The following is a 25,612-nucleotide window of genomic DNA, read 5'->3' as shown; positions in this document are numbered from 1 at the left end:
AGTAGAGAAATGAAACCACTATGATCTCTATCTAATGACTATCTTCTGGTGATGGGCCCCTGGATTTTTCTGTGCAGGCAAATTTTATTGACTTGATAGTGGGCCACTGCAGGAAGAACATGGCAAATTCCTCTTTTATAGGTGCAAATTCCAACAGTAGATTATTCTTGTTCTGTATTTATACATAGTCATTAGGAGCGATGGTATGAGGTGTTTGATGCAGCATTGCAACTGATACTTTATTAATTGTATGTTTCCTTTTCATTCAGTCAAGATTCTAGTCTTTTTACTCTTAATGGGACATGATTCAGTCCTCACGGAGGTCAGTGGAAAAGCTGCCATTTATTTCAGATTCCCAGTATATGAAGGCTTCTCTGGATACCTGCAGCAAGCATTCATGTGTGCTCTCTTACTCTGCAGTAGTTGTGAGGCTGTTAGCCTTTGAATGAAGGTGGAATACACCACCTTTCCTCTTATGGGGAGTTAGAATAGGTACACGGGGAAGAAATCGCAGTGGTATATCGGCGTATCCACACTGCAATTCATGATGCTGTAATTCTTTTGCACAATCACAGTATGAGATAGAAATGAGAACCGGATTAACACATCAGTGAAACAGCACATAATGAAATACAGTCTGGAGGCGTCTAGGCCACTTAGCACCTAACTTTAAAGCAGTTTACTTAAATCAGGCCACCAAAGTCTCTCTCCACTCAGTACAGACGTAACTAGTTGCGAAATCCAGCAAGCACTTGAACAGACAGTCTCCCTCCACAGACATTCAAAGAGCATTCACAGTAGAAAGAACCATGGTGCGTCCTTTAGCTGATCTACTTTGTAAGATACCTAACATGTAGGTAGGTACAAAGTAGGTGAGTAAGATATGTGGGTGAAATTCATCAATTTTGAAGAAATATGTTGAGGTGTGGTGGAATTTATTTCGGCAATATCTGCTGAGAATATATGCGTGTTATATATAGATACAGATAAAGTTTCACAAGATTATTCATACCCCAGAAAGTTTTACTGGATCCACCACTGTGACTACTTTCCAGCTTAGCACACCCAATAAGCCCACCATCAGAGCTCAGAAAACTGAGCTTTCTAACAAAAAGCTCACTACAGTCTTCTTTGTCTTTATTGAGATGTTTTCTCATGACTAGGTGAAACATACCCAAAAGGCTTAGTTGGCATAAATCATAGGTATTCATTGCCTAGAGGACCAGCGAAAGTGAATGTATCTCTAGTGATTAAGTCACTTCAGCCAAGGCCTCTTCAAATCTAAGTCTAATTTGTTGCTAGCAACTATTTTTAAAGCACATGATGATTGTGGGCCTGGTTATCTGAACGTTCTCCCCTTTTTCCTATCATGCCTGTTAACACTTCCTGAGAAGCCCCTGCTATTAAAAACTAAGTCAGAAAATTCAATGTCAAGATAGAAGGACTGATTCTATCTTTGGAATTTGTTTCATCTGGCAATCTGGCGGAATTTAGATCCAACCAAGCAATCTCAAGGTATGATCTGACTAACTGTTCTTGTCGATATGTTTAAAGTTTTATTACAATACATTTTCTTCTCTATAAATGAAGCTTCCGCCACCAAAATAGTGGTCTAATCCCTAAATCAGAGCAATATTGAATAAGGAATAAAAATCTCAAGCAAACTAGCTCAAAGAGATGTTTATAGACCATTTTTAAGAACTGCTCCAAATCACCAAGTCTTAGCTTTTTTTTCTCTTTTTTCTACATTAACCATTTACTCTCTCCTTTCCTTTTTTTTTTTGTCATAAATTCAAAATGTTTTTGTCTGCTTGCCTCCTTTGAATACCCTAGTTGCTTCTGATTTCTCTCACAATTGTTCTCACCATTTCTCTTATGACCTATATGCTCCCTGTCCTCTTTTCTCCCTTCTGATAATTTACCCATCAATTTATTCATGGATCTGTCTTTGCCATGTTAAAGCAGGCATGATTTCACCTTCATTATTTCACTTTCATTTCCCACCTATCAGTTCATTCCTCTTAAATATTCTTACTATAACAATCTCAGGAATTCATCCCAACCATTTCTGTTTTCTCTGATTTAGTTTCAACCCTTTTCAGACCTATGCAAAATGATTATCTCTAAATCTCTGAAGACTTCTCTCTAGCTAAATTTCATAAGTTCACTGTTTTCACCCACTTTGATCTGACACACAAATCCAGCAGTATTGTGTGCCCATAACTTTGACAATTCTCTTTACCTGATTACCAAGGTGATATATTTGTGAACATACTTCTCATCCACTCTTCAAATCATTGTGTGGGCTTTCTGTCCTTGGTTTCCTTCTCTCTACACCTTGTTTCTGTGTGATCTCATCAGCAAATACAAATTCAACTACCATCTGTTTGCTAATGACTCACAGACACACTAGTCTACTCCAGACTAATCTCCTTATGTCCAAACTGAAATCTCAGCCTGCCTCTCTGACATCTCCTCATGGATATGTAGCCATCAGCTCAAACTCATTGTGAATAAAACAGACAGCTTATTGTTTCCATATACTAAACCTTTCTTTCTCAGTCATTTAGCTGAAAACATGTCAGGTTTCTAACTTAAGTCCTTTCCATACACAAAAATCTCTAGTTTCAATTAATGTGAGTTTTAAGACTAAGCAAATTTATAGCCCATCAAGAGGGAAGTGCAGGAAAAGAGCTAGGTTGAAGTATGACTCTTGCAAATGTTTAAAGAAGTTATACAGGAGACTCATGGTAGCTCAGGTTACCACAATTCACTAGATGTTTATCCAAGTACTTGGTCAATGCAGTCAGCATGGGCTCAGAATTAAACCACTCTGCACAGCTGTATGTCATTCTGCACTCCGGTCACTCTCATACAAGGCCAGCTTAAGTGAAGTAACTAGGAGTCACTAATGACTATTGCAAAATAAATCTGGGTGTGGAACCCTCATGAAAGGTCCAACCAAAGTCTTCTCACAACTGAATGTCTTAATGACAGCAATATCCTTCCAGCTTTGACCAGTGCGGCCTTGCCCTTCCCATATCCAGTCAGATTGCTGCTGCAAAGATTGTATTTTGAGACACTCTTTGCCTCCCTCCACTGGTTCTTCCATCTCTCTCCCAGTTGACAGGAATTACTACTTTTCACTCTCAAAGCTTTCTGACACTCTATCATATTTTATTCACTGTCAAGACATTGACTTGCTTGTTTGCTTAGACCATAATGCTAGCTACTGTTACCCACTTGTTAATAGGCCGTTTCAAGCTTTATCACACAGTACATCTCATGCTGTTCAGGATCTCCTTGTGAAAAAACGCAAAATAAAATAGCTGCTTTCCTTGAACAGCTTCATTAAAGTTCCATATTTCCTCTGTTACACTCTCAAAAACCAAAATGGCTAATCCTCTGGGCAACTGTACCTAAGCAGAACGACTTTGGTGTTTGGTTCCTGTAGGTACCCTGAGGGCTGCTACCTACAAGTCCCACCTTCCCCTGAAGGTAGAAATTCCTTTCAGGAGTCTCATCTTCCTAACATCAATTATTGATGTCATCTCAAGGACAGACGGAATCAGGGTAGGTGCTCTGGAGTGCTTGTGCTCTGGAGCCTTTCCCTGAGGAGCGAAGTAATGCTTGAGGGTACTTGAAAGCAGACAACATACTTCTACCCCGACAGCCTTGCCAACTGTTCACCCTAAACTGAGCACTCCAGAGGGAACACAGTATGGAAGATCAACCAATTTAGCCCCAGGGACCCTTTTGAACAACTGTGTAGTAACATCCTCTCTTGCTGACCAGTATTCCCACCTGCCAACCTATGATGACCTTTTGCCTTCTATTATATCATGCTATCGCCTCTTGTTTCCAGATTAGAAGACTTTCAGTACTTACCTTTATTGGCTTGTGCTGGAACAGTATATAAAACAATGACATCTAAGTGTTCTACAGAAGCTCCTTGGTGCCGTAGTAATCATTATCATCAATCTTCCAAGAGAAAATTTTAGTTTGGACAGAATGTTAACACCAAAAGAAAGCCGAACCAAGTCTAATTCTTAGGAACAAAATCTCCAACCCTAGAAAGTCTGTGTGGTATGGTTCTTTTTTTATTCTTTGTAGTATAACAAGGAGGGTTAGGAACATACATACATACAAAAATTTCTCATTGTTCTAGCCTGGAAGATTCTATTATGACTGAAGAAATCATCAGATGTTTCAAATCTGAAAACTGAGCTATTGAAAAGAAAATGTGTTACATGAGAGTATTCAGAACTCTATTCCCTGTGTTTGCCAGCAAATAAAGAGCATGGGCAACAAAAAACATCTTGCTCATAAAACTGCTCATAAAAACGACTTCTACTTTCTGACTTCCTAACCCCAAATCTGTGTTCCACTGAAGACTTGTCTTCTTACAGACTTTTCTTTCCAATAGACCATTTTCAATTTTAAACTTTCAAGATTTTAAACTTGGGACTTTAAAATAACCTCCTGGCAGAGAGCTGCTGCCTTCCAACCCAACTGGCAAGTATTAATTCTGGTTATGGGTTCCCCCAAGCATCCTTTTTTTATGCATATGTAGGACATTTTCAGCTATGTTCTGAATCAGTAGTTTTTGTCAGCATGTGCAGATGTTCCTATACCTGACATAAAGATGCTTCTTCCTCTCAGAAAGCAACAACAGAGAACAGGGGATTCAAAATTACTAGCATCTAACAAGCTGCAAAACAAATGGAAAAGGGGAAATCTAACCTTTTAGGCCTTTTTTATATGGCATAGGGAAGCAAAAGGACAAGCTCTCAATTAAAAATAAATCCCTGACAAGTTACCTTTAAATCACCCTGATTAGTACAAACAGTCTTGACATACACACTCCCCCATACCCTCTATAGGGAATAGAGAGAAATATTGCCTCTTTTCAAACTCATAAATTCAAGGATTTTATGGTACTACATCAAGTACTTAAAATACAATAGAGAGATTACAGTCATTAGGTCAGACGATCTTCCGTAATTAACGTGTTTAGGTACCACAGTTGCAAGCTGAGCTCAAATCAGGTTGATGGAGATTCCAACAGCTTCTCCACAATGATGTTTCCTGAATGCCAAGCTTTATTTTGACAGTAACCTTCTGGCCCTTTGGGAGTTTGGCAAAACTTCAGTCACAGAGATTTTCTAAGAGTCCCAGTGACATCTACTTGAGTCTGTAGAGAGCCTGAAATGGTAACTGAGGGGTCAAACACACCCCGTTTATCTCAGTAAGGCACTAACTCAGTGACAGGTAATAACATGCTGAAGATCCAAGACTGGTTTACTATCACAGGATGTAAGAAAGGAGAGAAGGGATCTATTATAGTGATAGTGATTACAGTGCACAGTTATTTGGCCGTGTCTAGGGACCATGAAGGGAAGAAGTTACCACGTCTTTAATTCAGTCAAGGAGGAGACAAGTCCCAAAAGCTCACCATAGTTCAGAAAAACCTCAAAAGTACCACAAGCCTCAAGAAACGGTAGATCTACAAGGATGAGTCAAGACCAAGAGCACATATAGTATTGCACTGGAGCTTCTGCAGAATCTACTATGAGCACGGCTATACAGCAGCTTCTCAAATTAAAAGAGCTTACTTAAAAAACACAGCAAGAAATCACACGATCGTTACCATTTTCAACTGTACCCCGATGGACATAAACAGAGTTTATGGACTTTTTAACTCTTTTAACACAACAGACAATACAATGAAACAAAACAAAAAAACAATGTGAACCCTTGTGCCAGACACAAGGCAAAAAAAATTAAAAAGCTCTTTTCAGAAATCTAAGCCTCAGAGTAACGCAGGCTAGAAAGGCAGAGCTTCAGTTTAAGCTTAGTGATCATTTTTGTCTCTCTCACAGTCACTAGTGAATCCCCCCCAGTCTGCTGCCATGGAGTAGACGGAGGGGTGTAGGCGAAGAGCCGGAGCAACACTGACCGGGGAATTCTGCACAGCAGCTTGGCTACATGATGACTAGTACTAACAAGTATTAGCATCATTTTACTTTCACGAATGCAAAAACGAGTCCCCGAGGCGTTTTTAAAATATGGATGAATACGACGATTGCATGACTCCTCTGAAAGCGCTCGGCACCTCCAGACTCCAGCTGCGGAGTGCAGTCAGTTTGGGAGTTAAAATGTGGGGAAACGAGTGGGGAAAGGCAGGAAAGGTACCGAAGATCAAGTGCGGCAGCGAGGAAATGCTTGCCACGAGATGGCAGCAATGCCACGTCTTTCTCGGCGCATTGCCTGGCCTTGGAATTTTTTGACTGAGAACCACAACAACATTTATACATAAATACAAGCTTATTACAAAATCAGCCTACCTCGTTCAGTGCCCATTCACCACCTTCTTGCAACTTACAATGAGAAAACAGCTTTGCATATTTCACCAAGAAAGAAAACTCATCATAAATGAATAATTACAACCTTGAAACTACCTTTCTAGAGGTGTTCAGGTTTCTTTTTTTCTTCCTTTGAGCCTCTGTATTTTAATTACAGATAATGGAGTTAGGCCCAGTGTGCAGCACTGGTGGTGGTAATGTTTACAATTCTTACTGGATCAAAAGTCAGATTTGAGGGCTTTTTTGCCACCCCTATTTGCAGGTAGGCCTGGCCCAGAGAGTGTTGCTGGCAATGGGCATCGCCTTGCACAGCCCTGGGAGTGTGGGGACCTGTGTCGGGCCAACCCCAGGCCACCGTTTCCTTTCTCTGGGGCTTGGGGAACCAGCTCCACTTGTTTTCAGAGCAGTGTTGGGGAAGCCCTTGCCACACGCTGCCATGTGCTGGAAAGGTTTGCTAATGGCAGAAATTCCTCTTGGCAACAAGAGCCACGAGGAATGGCAGCGTAAAGACAACCGGGCGTTTCTCAGGGAGACTCTGGCTCCTCTGTGTCCCCTTAGGCAGAGCGGTTTGTTGTGAGGGGCAAGCTGGAAGGCGTTGGGCAGGGCACATTTGAGACCTGAAAGCCTTCCTCTCCCCTGAGCAGGGACCGAAACAGCTGCCCCTAGAGCTAGGGACGCCCGCCCCGGGGCAGCCAGCAGCCGGGCGGAGGGGCGCGGGCTGCGGCCAGAGCGTGGAGCAGGAGCGCCCCGAGCAGGGGGGCCTGGGGGGTCCTTGGGCCGCCGCGCAGGGGAGCCTCGGCGCCGGGGGGCCGGGCGCGGGCCGGGCCGGCCGGGAGGCGGCGGGGCGCGGGCGCGGAGCGGGGCGCGGGCTGCGCAGCGCCCGGCCCCTTCCCCTCTGCCGGGGAAGTGATGGTTGAGTCCGGCGGCGGCGGCGGCGGCGGCGGCGGCGGCGGCTGGGGCGGCTGGCAGCCTGTCTGCTGCGCTCCCTGCGCCGCGCTCGCCGCGATCCCTCCCTCTCGCCTCCCCCTCCTCCTCCTCCTCTTCCTCGCACTCCCGGATCGCTCTGCCGCCGCTGCCCGCGCTCCCGCCCGGCGCTCCCCGCCCGGCGGCCGTGGATGCCGCGCTGCCTGCGGCGCCGGGCGTGCCTCGCCTCGCCTCCCCTCCCCTGGGCGGGCGGGCGGGCGGCGGGCCGGCGGCGCCGGGGCTCCGCGGGCGCTGCGCGGCGCAGCCCCGCCGCGGCGCGGGACTGATGCTATGAGAGGAGCGGAGCGAGCCGCGCGCAGTCCTGCAGGAGGCGCCGGGCGCTGCGCGGCGCTCGGGACCGCAGCGCTGCCGCCGCCGCTCCTGGCCCCGTGGTGACAACCTGGCGCTGTCCTTAGCCCCGCCGCCGCTCGGAGGACACGGTCGCAGCCGAGAGGAGCCGCCGGGGGTTTGGTGTGAGTGTGTGTGGGTGCGGAATAACTGCCGACATGACTGCGTGGAGGAAATTCAAGTCTCTGCTGGTTTTCTGCGCGGGGCTCCTCACTGCAGCTCAGGGTAAGATTTGGGCTTCTCTCGTGAGGGTCTGACCGGGTTCGTGCGGGCGGTGGTTGTGGCATTGCTTCCCCCGCAGCTGGGCGCTGCTGCGCGGACCTGCTCGCTCCCTCGCTCCGCTCCTGCGCAAGGGAATAGCGGGCTGCCCGAGCCCGGGCTGCCTGCTGCCTGCCTCCCCGCGCTGTAGGTGCCCGCGCCCGCCGGTGCTCCCCGAGGGCTCGCTTCCCAGCCGGGCGGCTGCCTCGGGGGAAACCGGCCCCAGGAGTTGCAACTGCTGCGATGCTCCGAGAGGAGCCGAGCGCATCCAGCCTCCCGGGCAGCGCGGCGGAGTTTGCGAACAGTTCCCCCTCGGCACAGGCAGGAGCGGTGCTCGCTGCCAGGCGAGGGACAGTCCCTGGGCTGGCAAGTTTGGCTCTCCCCTCCTCCCGCCCCTGCCGCTCTGCCCCTGCTCGGGGGAGCGCGGAGGGGGGGCCGCGCAGAGCCGCCCCCGCCCGCCTTGCGCCGGCTGCGCTCCCCGCGGGTCCCGTGGAGGCGGCGGTGAGGGGCTCTGGCGGCGGGGGGGCTCTGGCGGCGGGGGGCTCCGGCGGCGGGCTGCCTTCCCGTGCCGCGGGCAGGGGTCTGCTCCGCGCTCGGCGTGCAGCGCGCAGCATCTCCCACCCCGGCGGGGTTTCTCCTTAAGATCAGTGGGGGGAGGGAGGGGAAACGAGGGGGTGACGGTAGAGAATTGGGTTACACAACTTCGCTGCTGGCCTCAGACCCACGACTTGCCTCATCGCTGGAGACAACAACTTCCCCATTATTCACTTGGCTTCTTATTAGCCGTGTGCTTCTCCGTGCTGGGAGAGATGCGAGCGGGGGTGGGGGGGGGGGAGGGCGAGCGAGGGAGGCTGCTCGCAGCACAGCACCTGTGCCCGTTGCAGCCCCTTCCTCTCCCACCTCTCTCCCCGCTGTTGCTGCCTTCCTCCGGTCCCTCCCGCGGTCTGTGCTGCGCGAGGATCTCTTAACCGGCCCAAGGAGCTTCACATCCTTCCCACCATCTCGGTTTTCCTTCGGCTTTTTCGGCCCGGCGGGGGCGGATGGCTGGAGCGGGGGCGGCGGGGCGAGCCGGCCGCCCCCAGCCCAAGCCCCGGCCCCGGCGCGGGCGGGTAGCCCGGAGGTGCCGCTTCCCGCGGGGCCGCGCCCGGGCGCCCGGGCGGCGCTGCGGGCAGCCCTGCCCTCGGCGGCCTCTCGCCGCGATCCGCAGGGGAGGCGGTGGGAGGCCGTTCCGGGCTGCCGAGAGCCGGGCGAGAGCGGTGCCCGGCGCGGAGCAGCGCCCGCGGCTCCTTTCAAGCCCCGACCCGGCGCCGCAGCCCAAACCGCGGCGGCGCCTCGGTCCGCCGGGCAGCGCCGCCCGGCTGCCGCCGGTGCTGCTTCCGCGGGGGAGCGCAGAGCGGGGCGGCGGGGGCGCCGGCGGCCGGGGCGGCCCGGCCCGAACTTCCCGCGGCCCCGCTGCCTGCGGGAGCCGCGGGCGGGCGCGGAGCGGAGCGGCGCGGCGCCCGGGGCTGCCCCGCCGCGCACCGGGACGCGCCGCAGCCGCGGCCGCGCCGGCTCCCGGGGCGGACCGACACCCGCGACTCATTTGTTAAATACACTGTAGCTGGTTCTGTCGTTTGACATTTAAGTGTTTTCTTTTCATGGCTGACAGCACATATGAAAAGCTGGAGGCTGGATCATGGTTATTCAGCGGAGCTCCGACGTGTTTTGCTTACATACAAAGGCTCTGCCAGGAACATTTGGGCACTGCCTCTGATGCTGCTCTGCAGAATGTAATTATACCTCGCTTAATGTGGAGCAGCAACACACCTACTTAAAGGCTACAAACTGACTTAATATTAAAGTCAAACAACAGGTAGATGAGGAACCAGTGGGGACATTTGACATAATTCTTTCCCATTTACCTTCCCAGGCAATTGAGCACAGGTATCTATATTTAGTCAAATGTAATCCTGAGGCTAAAATTACATTTGTAGTTTAGACAGTGAAAGAACTCCTCGCTTAGTAACATGAAGAGCCCGGGCTTCCAGAAGCACACAAAATCGTAATTAATAGGTCCCCAGAACTCTTTGTTTTACTTGCCCCTTGGTAGCTGAATAATTTGGTAGTCACTGTAATAGGAATTCACGTGGTTTTTGGTTTGTTTTGGATTTTTATGAGGAGAAACCCCCAAGTGCTGCATTTCTGGAGGTGTTGCCTCACAAGGGGTTTCCCCTTATCCTCCAGTAAAGGAGAGGTGGGCTGCTTTCCACGTTGATCCTCATTTTGAAATGAAGTGCGAACCCTCTGTTGCTGGGCAGTGTATGTCTCTAACTTTTTAAAGGAGCAAGAAAGGACGAACTGAACATACGTCATTGTTCATTGTCATAGGCTTGAGGTGCAGCTCTATAAATTCTTTAGATTCATTTTTTCTACTGACGCATCTGAGTATTTTGGAAAACGCTGGGGAAGGGGGATTCTTTCCTGTCCATTATGCTTTAGACATAAAGAGAAATTAGTATGGAGTCATTTAAAGGTACCACTTCCCCAGCAACAACCCTGTAATAGCAATTATGTTTCGCCAAGACAGGCAGCACGGCGTTCAGCACTGCATGGGAAGGTGAGCTTGTTTATAGAGCCATTTGCTAATTCCAATAGGTTATACCTAGCAAAAGCAAGCATAAAAACAAAACAGAAGACTGTTGATTTACTTCAAAGACAAAACACGGCAGTACCCTTTTTATAAATATCAGACTGCTAGGGACAGAATGACGGAATGGTGGATTAAAACTGAACTTAGACTAAAATTCAAGATAGGAGATTACAGGAGATCTTTCTGGTGTGATCTGGAGGTCTATGGATAAGCTATTTTCAATGTAGAAATCTATATTGCTTAACATTTTAAATTGTCCCATTGCATGTTTTCAAGATCATTTCCTGAACTCATTCAGATAACCAGATATAACATCTTCATCACCACCTCATTGCTTCAAATAAAATAAGTAGACTTTATTTTGTACTACAACCTCAGAGGTATCATTCAAATTAATGAGAAATAGCAAAGGAAACACATTTCTGTTCTTAAATCAAATCCAGACAGTGAAAGGACTCCCACCTCTATAGTTTAGGATTTTTAGGATTTTGTTAAAAAAAAAAAAAACAAAACCAAACATTTTTTATGTACTCTCTGCTTACTGCTACTGCTTTGTCAAAATAATTGCTATGACTACATCATGTAAAGTTACCACTGTCTTGAAGGCCTACTGTTGTTGATCTGACAGCATTTCTCTCTTTATAGTCATGTGTTTTCTCCCTCTCCAAAGCAGTGTTTCTCAGACTGTGAAGCTGGTCTCTCTAGAGAGGCTCCATTCTCTTCCAGAGAAGGCTAAAGCAGTCCTAAGGAAAATGAGCTGAAAAAAAGAAGGTTTAGGATTTTTTTTTCTTTAGGAACATCAGAGCTAGGTGTTGAATATTCAGCTGCAAAACCTGAGAACTTTGTGGATGAATTCCACCCCACACACACCCCATTTCCCCTCAGTCTGGTGAGAAAATAGACATTGAAAGACAGAAAAGAGACAAGCCAGCTCTGTCTATGTAATTAAACTCTAATATTGTAATATAAAAATGTATTTACTTTTCAGTAAGATCTGTATCTTTCCCAATTTTGCATTAGTTATGTATGTAATGTGCTTAACTGTATAGAAATAGCAAATGAGGAAAATCTGAAGGTAGGGGAGAGAGCATAACAGCTCAACAAACATCCTCCAAACAATCATTTTATACCTTTGAACCACTTTCCACCACCAGCCGATACAGAGATAACAGTTTCCCTGAAGGAGGAGGAAGACACTAGTGTCAGGAGCCGCTGATGGGCTACAAGAGCATGCACTCAGCACGCACACACGAACTCCAGGATGTACCAAAATCCATGAGGGCAGTTCAGCACCTTGTGTGATCTGTATATATAGAAAAATTTTCTAGATTATTTTCTGTTCATTTTATTGATTGTCACTCCCACAGCCCTTTACACAGATATGCATGATTTAGATTAGTCATGGGATTTTTTTTTCTATACAAACATAGAATCCAGCTCTTCATCTCGTTATCAGTCATTATACAGGAGTTTCATTACATGTGCATTGATATATGCAAGATTTTAAAAGTCTTCTATGAGACTTTGGTCCCAATATTATTTACAGTCATTAAAACTTTGGTCCTATTGAGTTAGGAACAGTGTCTGCAACTGTGTAAATATTTGTAAAAGAAACCAATGCATTCAGGATCTGCTATGCTCTCTAGACTAAAAGGCTGAAAAGCCTTAAAGACCACCAATTTCAAGTTTCCCAAAACATATCTTCTATACATTGTCACATTAAACTTTCACAACCTTTCCGTGCAGAAATAACTGCTTAGTACTATGGATGTATAAATCCTCCAATGAATTTAAAGATTGGATGTAATTTCATTTTGCTCAGATCTGTATTGAAGCGACATGTCTCTTTGACCATGATGACATTACTCTGCTAGTGAACAGCTTAAGTGTGCACACAGATATTGCAGTATAGTGTTGAGCTCACCGTAGCCAGCAGGGAGATGCAATGTCAAGAGGGGAACTGCTGTACAACCAGTTGAAGCAGTAGCAGTCGTGTTAGGCATGGTCTCTAATAAAACTAAAACACACAGTTGAATTTAAATTGAGGTCATGAAATAAGAATCGGGCTTCTAGTTTTCCATATGGTTGCAAAATTAGGAAGATTAAAGTGAGCTAAATTGGATGTTCTTCCAGTTTCTGCAGTGAACAAAGAATGAGAATCGTATGGAAATTCTCCTAGTGTGGGTATGAATCACTTTCTTTTACTTAGATGCTTTACTTTTTTACGTCAGCTGCAATATCCTTTAAACCATTTTTATCAACCAGTAACTTTTGAAATAGGGACAAATGCCATAAGTGCCTAAGGAAAGCTGTGAGCTCTTTCTTTGTCTTCACACATCTTTGTTTTAGCTGGATTAAAGATTTCACTCAACTGTATGACATTTCTATTGCATTTAAGAAAATCTACACTAGATTTGTTATAAACATTTCTCTAAGGAATAACTGCTTAAACAAATTACTTGGATTACTGCTAGTGTTATATTGACACACAAAGGCAACATTTATCAGTTGCCCGCATTTAGGAATTCAGCGGTAAATGGAGAGACACGCGTGCACTGAAAACTCTTACAAGAGTAATACTGCGTCTTATTGCCAATAACAAGTCTTTCTTGCTTAGAGACAAACATTTTTTCTGCATTTGTTACTCATTTGAAAAAAATGGAATATGACAACAGTTGCTTGCCATTTTTACCTGGAGGGCACATTCAGTTAAAAGGGTAGAGCAGGATTTAATCACTGTTATATCGCTGATGATTAACCAGAATTCCTCTTGATTAATCAGAATATCATCAATGGTTTGCTTTTAGCAAAAGATATTAGCAAAAAAAATCACAATTTCTTGCAATTATAGTAATGCTCTAATATCCAGTATAAAAATTAATGGAAGTTTGTTACAGCTTTATAATTATTAAATTATTCATTTTAACAATCCATTAATGCATATTCTGAAATAGTGATTCCACCTCTTTCTATGTGATTTTTGGACTCATCACTGTCAAATAAAAAATAACTTTGGACTGTTGTGAGGGCCCTGTTCTGCCGTGGTTGAACTCGAATATCTATTTGATTTTGAGCAGTAGCTGGATTCACCCGTTTTGAAAAGATTATGTCTCTGAGTAGGGTAGACAGGGTAGACACCGTGCCTGAATACTGGAGTAAGACCTTCTTTAATATGAGTTTTCATGGTTGAGAACATCTGACAATGGTTACATCCATATAAGACTGAAAAAAAGGAAAGCTGGATGAATCTGAGCAATCAATCTTGGTAATATTAGCGTTTTAAATGCGATCTGCAATATCTCTGAATAGAGTTTTATTTGACCTCTGCCTTGCCTCCTTTTTTTCTTTTTTTTTCTTTTTTTCCCTAAAGAAATTATGGAGGACAATATACAGAAAAACCTAGTCTCATTTTAGTCTTCAGATATTTTATGTCTCTCCTACAGTATCCCATGGATACTGAAGTACAGAAACATCTTCCGTATTCATGCCTCCGTTGTACACTGGCATTCCAAAATAAATTTTTGCAGCACTGCAGCTCACACAGAGCTGAACATGATGAATAAAATTTTGCATGCAGTGTTTGTTTTGCAAACTGTTGCATAAAATATTGTCAGCTTTTTAAAATTATATTTCATGCTTTATTCTCAGTTTCGAGATCATGACCTTTTAAAGCAGTTTTACCAAACATGAAGTTTTTCTTATTTCCAGCCTAAAAGTTTTCCTTGCTTTTCATTATAGAGGGAGCCATTTCAATATCTATATATCAGTCTTTTTATTGAAATGATGTTACAGTTCTGTTGTTTGTAGCAAACCTTTAAGATTTGGCAGAGAGCAAATCTGGGGCTAGGTCATTTCCTCATCCTGTGAGTTGCAGATCAAACATGACCATGTATAATCCTTTATAAATCATTATTTTCCTCCTTTGACTTGTGTTACTCGCAATATTGTGTCCACATACAAAATACAAGAGAACAAATATTCAAACTTATGCTTTGCTTATATTGCCGCCAAAACATCAGCAATGTACAGTGCACTGGGAAAACAAAGTGCAGCAAGCAGTGGTCTGCTTTTGAATCTCAGGCTCAAAGGGAGGCCCAAACACACCACAGGCCTTGACATATTTTCTCTTTTTATTCTTTTAGTTCAGCCATTGTTTGGGCTTAAAGCATCTTCACTGTGCTTGCAACACTTGCCATTGAAATGTGTGGTGGAGCTTGGCTTACTTTTGCCTGGTGTATTCAAAATAAGTCAAAGAGAGCTTAGGCTTCTCTTCGGGCATTGCGCTGGAGCTAGAGCTTGCGTTTTAGGAGTGCACCAGGGCTCAGGCTGAACTCGCGGTGCTTACAAATGACACAGAGAGCAGCAACGATGAGATGCCGCTGAGGCCCGGGATCCACACCAGGTCACCCATGTAGGCACAGCTGGAGGGGCGCGCGGCACAGTAGCAATTTTGCAGGAAGCAGTTGATGTCAGGAGCCAAGTTGTGAGACATTACACAAACACACACGAGTTCATGGAACCTGCCTTGCACTGTACTTTGGAGAAAGTATGCAGGTGACTGTGATAATAAGAAAAAAGGAAAGAAAGAGCGAGGATTTTAATGGCAGTACTTAAGAAAGTGAACAGAAAATAGGATCATTTTGTCCCATTATTTTTCTCAGTATTTTTCCTGCCTATAGATATTCTTGTACAACAGTGCAGTTTTTCCAAAGGGCTCATTTTGATAAAATAATAAAAAAGCAAAGTGTTTAACTTACTTTTAGTCTAATTTTGCATGCTTCCACTTGTGAAACAAATGGTCATGATAAATCACACTGTTCTCACTAATGTCTGTGGGATTTCAATACAGAATCTGACTGCTTCCAAGTGACTAAGTACACTATTTTAGCTCTGCCCCAGCAGCCAGATCCTGTATTGATATCCTGCTGATGTTTCTTATAATACATGAATTGAGTCATACCAAGCTTTTTTTGGGGGGGAAGCTGTTTTATAATTCACTTTTAGAACTCCAGTACAATCAAGCCACTGCTAATATCACAATTGGTGACCCTCTGCATTTGTAGACAGATCTCTTGAGAAATAAAATTGATTTTCTTTATCTTAGCATGTAAATATCCACAGCACACACCTTGACCCATTGTTTGCAGTGTCTCTAACACTGGAGAATGTAGTGCTAATTGGTTTTATGAAGTCAACAGTGGCAGCAGCAGTAGCATTTTGATCATGAGCTATACTCAGCCATTTCTGTCTTGCTTTTCTATGAAATCTATATAGGTGAGGCTGTATCAGGATATTTAATTAAAACAAGTGTAAATGCTGTAATTTTCTTAATTTTTCCAGGTACGTAATGTAGTTAATTTATTTGAAACAAATCTGCCAGTTTGTAGAGGAAAAAACATTATATAATGCTGAACGAGCTATGGTGGACATAGATTCTGGTACTCAGTTATATAGTTTGGATTGCCTATATATCCAATTCTTTCCAGTTAGAACTTGATCCAAAAGCCAGGATAGTCAGAGAAAAAAAAAAAATCTTGTTAACCTTAATGGACTTTGAATTTGGTCTTTAGTATAGCTGAGTATCACACAAAAAACTTTCATTAGAACAAGGGTGCTGGAACAAATCTAATAGTGATAAAGAGAATTCCAACTCTTATTTATTATTATTAATATTAAATGTTATGCAAATTATGTCAGAAACATCACTTACACTGAAGATACATGGTTCCTGAAATTTGTTGACCTATCTGAAGTGTATCTCACTCCACTGGCTTTCAGCGGTTATGTAATTTATTTCCTTCTGAGGAGAGATTAACCTTTAATTGCTTTCTTTAGCAACATTTAGTAAACACACTGAAGGAATGGAGATGATCTATGCAAACAGCAAAGAAGGATTTCTTCAACCCCTGTTGCCATGACAATTTAGGTTTTTTCTATCAACTCTTGAGAAGCTCCAAAGTCATTTCTCTAAAGCAATGAATGAGGGAATTTTGGAAACTGATGTTGCTCTCTTTTTCAGCTTAGTATCATTTTACACAGTGAAGGGTCTAACCCAAAAGATCTTAACACCTACAAACAGGAAATATTGTAAAACATATGACAATATCATGAAATCCCCTCTGTTCTCTGTTGTTTTATACCAATAGAGAAGCTGGTTTCAGATGCATTATCAGGCGCTCTAGATTTCCTTTATTAGCTATGTGATAGTAATAAATAGTCATAATAAAAATAATAACAGGTAGCAAAGGGTGGAGAGGCCAGCTTATACTTGTTATTTTGTTCTCCATGCCAGTATTTTGTCTTGCAACTATTTTGAGGAAATTAGATTACAGAAGGATTACAGAACAAAGAAAGACTAATCATTTTATTTCTTTTACAGTTGCAATTAAAAAATTAGTTTAATGATTGAGGAAGACAAATCAAAAGGCTATTGTCTATGTATTTAAATTACTATTTGAGATACTTCTCATACAAAATGTGCTATTACTAATCAAACTGAACTTCTCTCTTTTGATTTACTTAAAATAAAATGGATTGTTTGGAAAATGCATAAAACCAGTCTAAACTACTTTAATTTACTTCTGAATAAATAAAATATTTGCTTAAAGATGTACTTCTTAGGTCGCTGTTAGCAGTGAGAGAAACAAGGTAAAAGAAAAGAAGATAAACTGAAGCACTGTTTCCACTGGAAAAATAAGCTTCTCTATATAGAAGACAAGAAAAGTAGTTCAGTAATAGTTTTCTTTTTAAAATGTTCCTGGCAGAACATGATGGCTACTGAGTTGGTGTAGTTTGTTTACCACCTTGTAATGGATTTGAGATGAGTCATATTGCATTAAAAGGAAAATTGAGAAGCTGTTTTGTCAAAGTGAATTCAGTTTTCCTGTTTCTCATATATACCCAAATGATTAGTTCTCTTTAAACAGACATCCGATTGATTGTTTTAATGTTGATTCTTGTTGTGTCCATAAGTCTGAGTTCCTGTTGCTAAAAATCGTAGATCCAGATCTATAATTTCTGTATACCAGAAAAGGTGAAAGAGCTAGAGTCTCCTTTCAGTTAGTCTTGTGCATCTTCTTTAAAATATTAGCCATTTTATTGTGAAGTTAGCTTGGACCACAATAATTTCAAGCTCTAAAAGCACAGTTGTTTTTTGCAAGCTTTTCCATCCCCTTGCTTTCAGAGCAGGTGTTGGCTGAGTAAGGAGTATAGGATGAGGCCTCAAGATTTTGTATCGTAGAGAAATCTTTATTTCTGTCTTATTTCCTTACTGCCTTTATAACTGCACTTTACTGGTAATGCATCTCTGTGTATCCACAAGCAGTGTTAAGGTAAAGTGGTACTTACTTAAATGAATATTTGATAAAGAAACAGATTTGTGGATGGAATCACTTATGATACATCAGGTCATACCCACTCAGCATGAAGAACAATCCTTTTTTCCCAAAATATCTGATGGAAGAAAAAATCAGTTTGTTGAATAAAAGAATATGTATATATAGACCTATAAAGCATCTGTCTGAGCTCATTTTACCTGCAAAACAAGTTTTAGTGTAAAGTTCAAGGAAGCTGGAAAGGGGGCAGAAAGTACGGTTTATTGACAAAGATCCAGATTGGTAGATATATTTATTTTTACTTTACTTTCAACAGTGCCAGAAGTCTGCAGTTCCCACCGATTTAAGAGAAAACTGCAGATCTCAGCACTTCTGAACCTCAGGGAATTTGCACTGTACTTACTTTTACACTTGTAATCATAATCTGAATGCCATATAGCGCTGTAACAAGAACAGATATGCAACAATATACAGCATTAACTACTATTATCTTCCAGGTAGTATCTGAATTGAACAAAGTTTCCAAATCTGAAATAGTTATAGTATTTTTTTTAGGATGGAGAGATTTCTCAAGGGAAGGGCTAGTTTGTTTTTCTTTAAAACTGTTGTACTTTAGTAATTCTGAGTGGAAAAAAAAATCTGGACCTGATGTTCCCAGCAACAAAATGGTTGTGATTACCAAGCAAACACTAAAAGCAGCAGCAAATTAAAATTTGGAATGAGGCCAACTCATAGACTATTGGCTATATTGGATAATAGAGGTTGTTGTCCTGGCCCAGAATTAAAAACAATCACTACCACCTCCATTATTTTCTCTGTGAGTATTTATCACTTTTACAGTTATCCCACACTGATGGGTACTAATTGCAATTGGGCTCCATTTGTATTTCTAAGAAGCAGGCTGTTTGTTAGGGGTGAGGCAGTACTTTGCAGCTCAGATGAGAAACAAAGGTATCTCCACAGTTTTAGCACTTTAAGATAGGCACCAAGCTCCTTTTGAAATGACTGGGCATCTCTCTTCAGAGTGTATTTGCAGGAGGGATAGATTTGTGCAAACATTTTGAACACATTTTGTCACATAGTACTTGTACATTCAGGTACTGTTTTGTAAAGCAGAAGTATTTTGTTTGACTGTCTCAACAGTGGTTTGGCTCTCAGATCTACTCACTGACACTGCTCTTGTCTAGGTACTACCCAAAAGGAGTGCTGGCCATGAGGACCAGGTCCCTGGGCAGGGGGTGGGAAATCGGTTAAAAAAGAAACTACTCTTTGACACTGGAAAGATAACGTACTGCCCACTGTGGAAAAAATAGGCTATTGTGGTGACCGAGACTGTGTCAGGTAAGGGATGGGCATTCAACACAGAGGACGGTGTAGGCATCTGATGGGAACCATTCTTATATTTCATTGACACACTCTTTGATAGTACAACTGAAGGAGATAAGCTATTTGAAAAAAGGAGTTACATATGAAAGAGCATGACAGCATGTAATGAGGATTTCAGTCAGGCTGGTTTTATCTTTCTAAGTCAGTCCTTGCTGTTGTCATTTGCCCTCTTCCGTGCAGTTAATTTCTAGGATATTTTGTCTCCTATTATATTTATTCTTTAAATGAGACTTAATTAAGCAGGGACATACATGCATAGTGTGCTTTATTAATTTGTTTTATAGTAACTCCTAGAGTATAAGGCCCCATCATACAAGGTATCAAATGAACAGAGAGGAAAAGAAATAGACAACATTACTACGTTGTGAAAGGAAATGTAAGTCCAGGCATGCAAAATGTCATTTCCAGCATGACCAGAATCAAAGAAATAATGTGTCTTCCGATGCTGAGTCCATACCAGCTTCATGTTGCCCTGTATTTAAGACTGCACATCCCAGATTAGTTCCTCTGCATCCATCAACAATTAATCGAGTTTGTTTCAGATCTCCATTACCGATATTTGTATTACTGAATAGCACTGCAAAATCACCTCCCCTTATCGTCTCCTGGAGAACAGGCATACTGGTACAGTCTTCCTGAGCAGAACCAGTAGCACAGCACAAACTCACGATGCCCGTCAGCGAGTGCATGCAGTGGAAACCCTGATGCCACTGCCACACGGCTCTGATGTGGTTTGATATGTAATGCCTAGAGTCCTCACAGGCATGGTAGTTCAGTTGCTGAGCTGGTTGATACACAGGCTTTACACTGAGATGCTGAAAATAATGGGTTTTATCTAGTAGAACTTGCAGAACTGGCATCAGCAGATTTGCAACATTAAATACTACTTCTCTTTCCATTTACTGTTTCTTTAAAATATTACTTCTGCAAACCTTATCTTTCTTTTTGCATTCACTCCGTAATTTCCTCCTCTGTTGAAGGAGTGCAAGAAATATACTTCGTTATGTTCCAAAGTGGCTGTTTAAGAGTCCTGCAGAAAAAAGCATGCAGAGTCTAATCTGTGATGACTTGCCCACTGTGAGCAACCGATGTGGAGATTGAACACAGGAGCTGGGGAGCTCTTAAGACCTGAAGAGCTAAGTCATAGACGTTACCTGTGCCTAGATTTTTGTAATTCCCATGAATTTGATTAACTTTCAGTCCTCAAACATTTAAAAATGCAAAAAGTGTCGCATCAAATCATACCAAAGTATCCTCTCTCTGACATTGGCCATTAGCAAATGCAGAGGAAAGATTGCAGGAAACAAGATACATACAGAGCCTTATATTTTAGCAGCCCTGGCCAGTTTAGGGAAGCCTTAGTCGGAGGGTGCGTCTGTGTTCAATAGCCATCAAGTAATGCAGCCTTCATGAATCTCCTCTTGAACCTATTCATAGTTTAGGCTACTTATAGACACTCTTCTCTGATGATCTATTTTATGAGTTAATTCCTGCTTCATCAAAAAACACTGCCTTTTGCTAATTTTGAAGCTTCTGTTTGCTCATTTCCTTGATCAATTCCCAGCTCTTCAGAAATACTTCCTCCTGCATAAAACTTTGCATTTGAGAGAGAGGAAAGGATGATGTGAATCTGTAAATTACCTACTTTTTCCACATACACCTAAAAATTCCATGTGGATATTTATATTAACTAACTCAAAGTAACACTAATGTATGATTCCCAAATGCATTTCTCATCATTTTTAATAACGATGCTGTAGTCAATGTTGTTGATGCACTTAAGAGAATAATAGTCTATATTTCATTATAAACGGGCATTTGACTGTATCACAGTGTCTCAGTACTGGGCTCTTATTTTCGTCAATGCTATTTTGACTGTTTGCTTTCCTATAAGGAGTGTGGACTGTGCACTGTGACCATCTGAATGACAATGATATTAAAGATCTTGCCCTGTGAGAGGTTTCTGGAAGGACAGAAGACAAAATGCTTGGAGAATTGGGTCCTGCTAAAGACTGAACACAGCAAACTAGGTACTTAGTGATCTCTGCTATTGATGTTGGCTTCCATTGAGTGTGTTACCAACTCACTGGTAATAAAATGTGCACTGTACAATAGCCCCATCTTGCATGCATGCTATAATTTGCCCCTTTGTGGTCAGCAAGCCAAGTCCAATGTACCTCTGGTCACAAATCTTACCTTAATGGTGTTTTTTTCCTGGGCAAAAGCAATCAAAAAGTCTGGTGAAAACTGGTGGGGGTTGTGTAAAACTTTAATGATGGGATCTGGTGAAGGATTGAGTTTCTGAGGAGATTAGGTAATGGAACTGATTGGCTGCCTTGGGGAAACTTTACAAAACCTCTCTCTCTTGGAAAAGATATGTGAAGAGAGAATACTGAAACCATGTCATCCTTCTAAATTAACCAATTTCCATCCCCCCCCCCCCAAATCCAGATCTAAAACATATTGCAAAAATTAAATAATAACAATGAAAATTCTGTCCCTAGACAGAGGCTAATCTATAACCTCAAAACATGCAAGACATTCTGTGGGATCCAATTAGGTACACTGTTTTCTGTTCTTAGTTTCACCATAAGACAACCAGATATTATAGTAATGTGTGTAAGCATAAAATGCTTAAGAAGGTTTCTCACCGTCTGAAAGAGAATTGTTTCTCTTGCTTTCTAAGACAACACCCTTCCTACATGTGTTTAGGCTGGCTCTGAATGGGCTTAAAGGGAGGCTGTTTGCTTTTATCATCTCTCCTTCTCCTCTCCGAAATGTCAATAGAAAAGCCTACCCATGCCATAAAAACAAAACAAAGCAATATAAATAAATAATTTAGAAAAGCATATCTGACCATTATGGACAACAGTAGTATCAGACAGAAGAAACCAAAATGTCATTAATGTTAGCAAGGCTCCCATGACTGCTCTTGTTGTTTCTTTCTAAAAGGCTCTACTTCATTTCCACAAAAGAGAGATTCCTGAGTACTTTTGATAAAGTCTGTTCAGGAAAGGAAGGCTTTAATTACCGCTATCCTGTCCAGAAAAACCATTGCTTGACTTGAGAACTTTGCGAACGGACAAGAATATAGGTTTTAGAAAGAAGGCTGGGAGAGGACCATGTCCAAGCAAGATGTAACGTATCTGACAAACTGCAGTCTAAATTTACAGTGAGATGGGTGAATGATTGACTTCTTCGAGTTTGACCAGTTTCATGGAATTCAGAATTATTTTTCACAAAAGTTTTGTTTTCTGCTTGATTAGAACAGACCCACATATTTATTAAAATGGCAAAATTGTCTGAACACTTAAAGATTACAATCAAGCAATAGATTATATTTACAAATAAATACTCTGTTTAATTAAAAAGCAGTTATTCATTTTAGGTAGCAGAAGTGTAATGCTGGTTTGAGATGACATCAAATTAATTGTGTAGTCCTACGATTGTTTAGTACATAATCACAGAACTACACAAGTATGACCACACAATTATTTTGATGTCATCTCAAACCAGCATTGCACTTCTGCTACCTAAAATGAATAATTAAAAATTACTCACCTTAACGTAAGAAAACAAGCCATACTGAATATCTCAACCACTTTCATTGAAGGATCAGATGGCACATACAGTTAATTTCTTGAATTAGTATGACAGTATTTCTTCAGAGAAAATTATTTAAAAAGAATTTGTTGATAAATTGTGACATCCCATATTGTTATGTTGCTGGCATAATCCCTCAATATCCATCTTTTCTTCTTTCTGCCTAGAATCACTTTTGATTAGTATAGAGTATGAACTTGAAAAATTCAGGAAATAAAAATCTGCTGATTGTTCTAATGTAACACAATATAACTTATTAATTCAAGCACTAGATCTGAGATGTGCTGAACTCCTCAGTCCCTAATTAATTTCATGTATGTTCAGGACATTCAGCACTAAATACACAGAAGGATTTAAGCATCAAGGTCTCCCTTTATTATGAAGATATTTACATCTAATACTTAGATTACCAAACTACCACTTAACTGCTACTTCAACTCCAGATGCACCCAAATTTGCACATGCCTATGTTTTCATTATAAAATTACTTTTGAGCCTAAAATTATATTTCTGGGCATTCCCAGAATGCTCGCATCTTGCCAATTTGTCTAGCACTGATATCTAACAGTTATTGTAGTCTACAATGCAGATGTTTTTCCATAGCGATAAAACTACTAGGCTTTCTGTAAGAGCACCTACAAAATGGGCCTCACGTAAGATATTCCTGGGGGTGGAACTGGTGCCCTCTCATTTTCCCAGAGTAGAGTAATTTAGCAGTTGGAGCTCTCAGCTAGGTTGTGAAAAAATCTACATTCAGCTGCTTCTTCTCTGAGAGAGTTAAAGCCTGTCTCATGCTCTTTTCAAGCATAACTTGTGACTGCCCTAGCCTCTCCTCTATTGGTGCTGTGAAGGATTCCTGATGAAGTTTCTTTAGGAGGTAGAAGATCTGGGTTCTGAACATCGTTTAAAGAAACTCAATATAAAATGTTAAAAGAGCTGTTGGAACAGGAACTGGACCCCTATTGGTCCTGTCTTACATGGAGACCATTACCCACTACATCACAGAGTCATGCTCCTGGCTGGGTTTCTGTCTTGCTCAGTGAATATTTAATTATTCTATGAAAAGTGGAATTACAAGTAGCCAACCCAGAAAACTGTTGTGGGTTTTATTTGCCAGGAAGCACCTAAAAGCTAGGCGCTGTAATACCTAATTTCAGCTAATTTCAGGAAATAATCAATAATCTTTAGTATTAGGGCCTTAACTATCATCATGTTTTGTCCTTCAAATAAAATCTACAAAGAAATCTGACAAAGAGGTGTGATATTATCAGGAGGATTGTTCCATTTTGTCCTCTAGCTTACATTTATTTAAGACTGAAGCAAAAAGTTTTTTTAATCTTGCACAGAGTTTACAGCACGGCTTAACTAACCAGGTATCTGCCACATCTCTGCTGACAGCAGTGATACTGGAGAGATGAGAGAATTTATATCTATCTATAATGCTCTCACCTGGATTTGCACATATTTGTTTTAAGGTGCCCAGTTACCATAGGAATGAATATAGTATAAATGCATGTGTGTGTACATGTGTCTGAGAGAGAGAGACAGGTAATTGCAGTCATTTGAATCTATTGTGGCGGTAGTTCCATAGTTACCTTTCACTGCTTTTCAAATTCTGTCCATTCTTCTAATCACGTTAAAAACAATCCTGTTGTTTATGAATGCAGCTGTCATAGCAAGCTGCCACAACACAGGAAGATGTTGTGTCTGAAACACTTCACCCCAGCCCACTGAAGTTCTGCAGCTCAAGTCCATGACCTTCAGCTTCAACCAGGAATTTCTGGAGTACTGGAGTGATGCATTGGCAGTGTATTGTATTGCTTATCGGCTGCACCATTACCTGGGTTTTTACCTCAAGGCATGGAGAGTCACAGTAATTGAGACCGGAGGTCACAGATGTGTAAATTTGTCACCAAGTCCATTTCTCTCAGGGTGACACATTGTATTTTGGCTCCCTGTAGGTGGAGGAATGCATTTGGAGCAGCTTTTGCTAGCTATCCCACCATGCTGAGGATTATGGTGGTCCAGAAAGGCCCTCCCCACCTCCATGAATGCAAACTGAACAAAATGTTTTTAATTCTACCACTCTCTATTGACAATAGTCGCTTGTTACATTTTACTATATATGGTAAAATAACGCCAAACAAACAAACAAAAACCGCCAGCATGAAGCAGGCACTTTTTTGTGATTTTTGTTTTCCTCCTCAAAATCAGTTTTGACAACACATTTTAAAACAGCTAGTGAGGAACCCAGAGGGACTAAAAGGCTATTTACTGACAGTTTTAAAAGCAGATCTGGCCAGGAAAGATTTCTGCAGATAGAACAGAGCAAGGAAGTCTTTCTTCAAGAAAGATTAAAGACAATCCAAGAAACTTGGATCAGTGAATTTAACAAGGGTTGTGGGAAAAATTAAGCTTCCATAAGGAAGTGTGAGAGAACAGCTTGAAAATCAGTTTGATTAAGGATAACCAGCATAGATTCAGGCAGGGGAGGTCATGCTTAACTAACCTGCTGGAGTTCTTTGAAGATATTACTGCCACTGTAGATAAGGGAAATTCAATGGATATAGTCCACATGTGAGCCATTGACAAGGTACCACATCTGAGATTAATGGCTAGGAGAAATCATCATGAAGGCAAAAAACTGCTGGATAGAAAACTAGTTTAAATGTAAGCCACAAAGGGAAAGGCTGGACAGAGTATCCAAGGAGTCGGTACTAGGACCT

General features: G+C 42.1%; 1 protein-coding gene across 1 annotated transcript in view; it reads left to right on the top strand.

The window, feature by feature from the left end:
* The first annotated feature begins 7,528 nt into the window (after nt 1-7,528).
* CSMD1 (CUB and Sushi multiple domains 1) overlaps nt 7,529-25,612 on the top strand; it is a 1,240,345-nt gene continuing 1,222,261 nt past the window's right edge. The window contains exon 1 of the mRNA XM_026097018.2: nt 7,529-7,901. Coding sequence (XP_025952803.2) covers nt 7,835-7,901 — 67 coding nt within the window. The 5' untranslated portion in view covers nt 7,529-7,834. The remainder of the gene's footprint in view (nt 7,902-25,612) is intronic.

This window comes from Dromaius novaehollandiae, chromosome 3 (genome assembly GCF_036370855.1).
Source record: "Dromaius novaehollandiae isolate bDroNov1 chromosome 3, bDroNov1.hap1, whole genome shotgun sequence".
NCBI lineage: Eukaryota > Metazoa > Chordata > Aves > Casuariiformes > Dromaiidae > Dromaius > Dromaius novaehollandiae.
The sequence above is the reverse complement of the archived record's forward strand: the minus strand, read 5'-3'. Positions and strand labels throughout refer to the sequence as shown.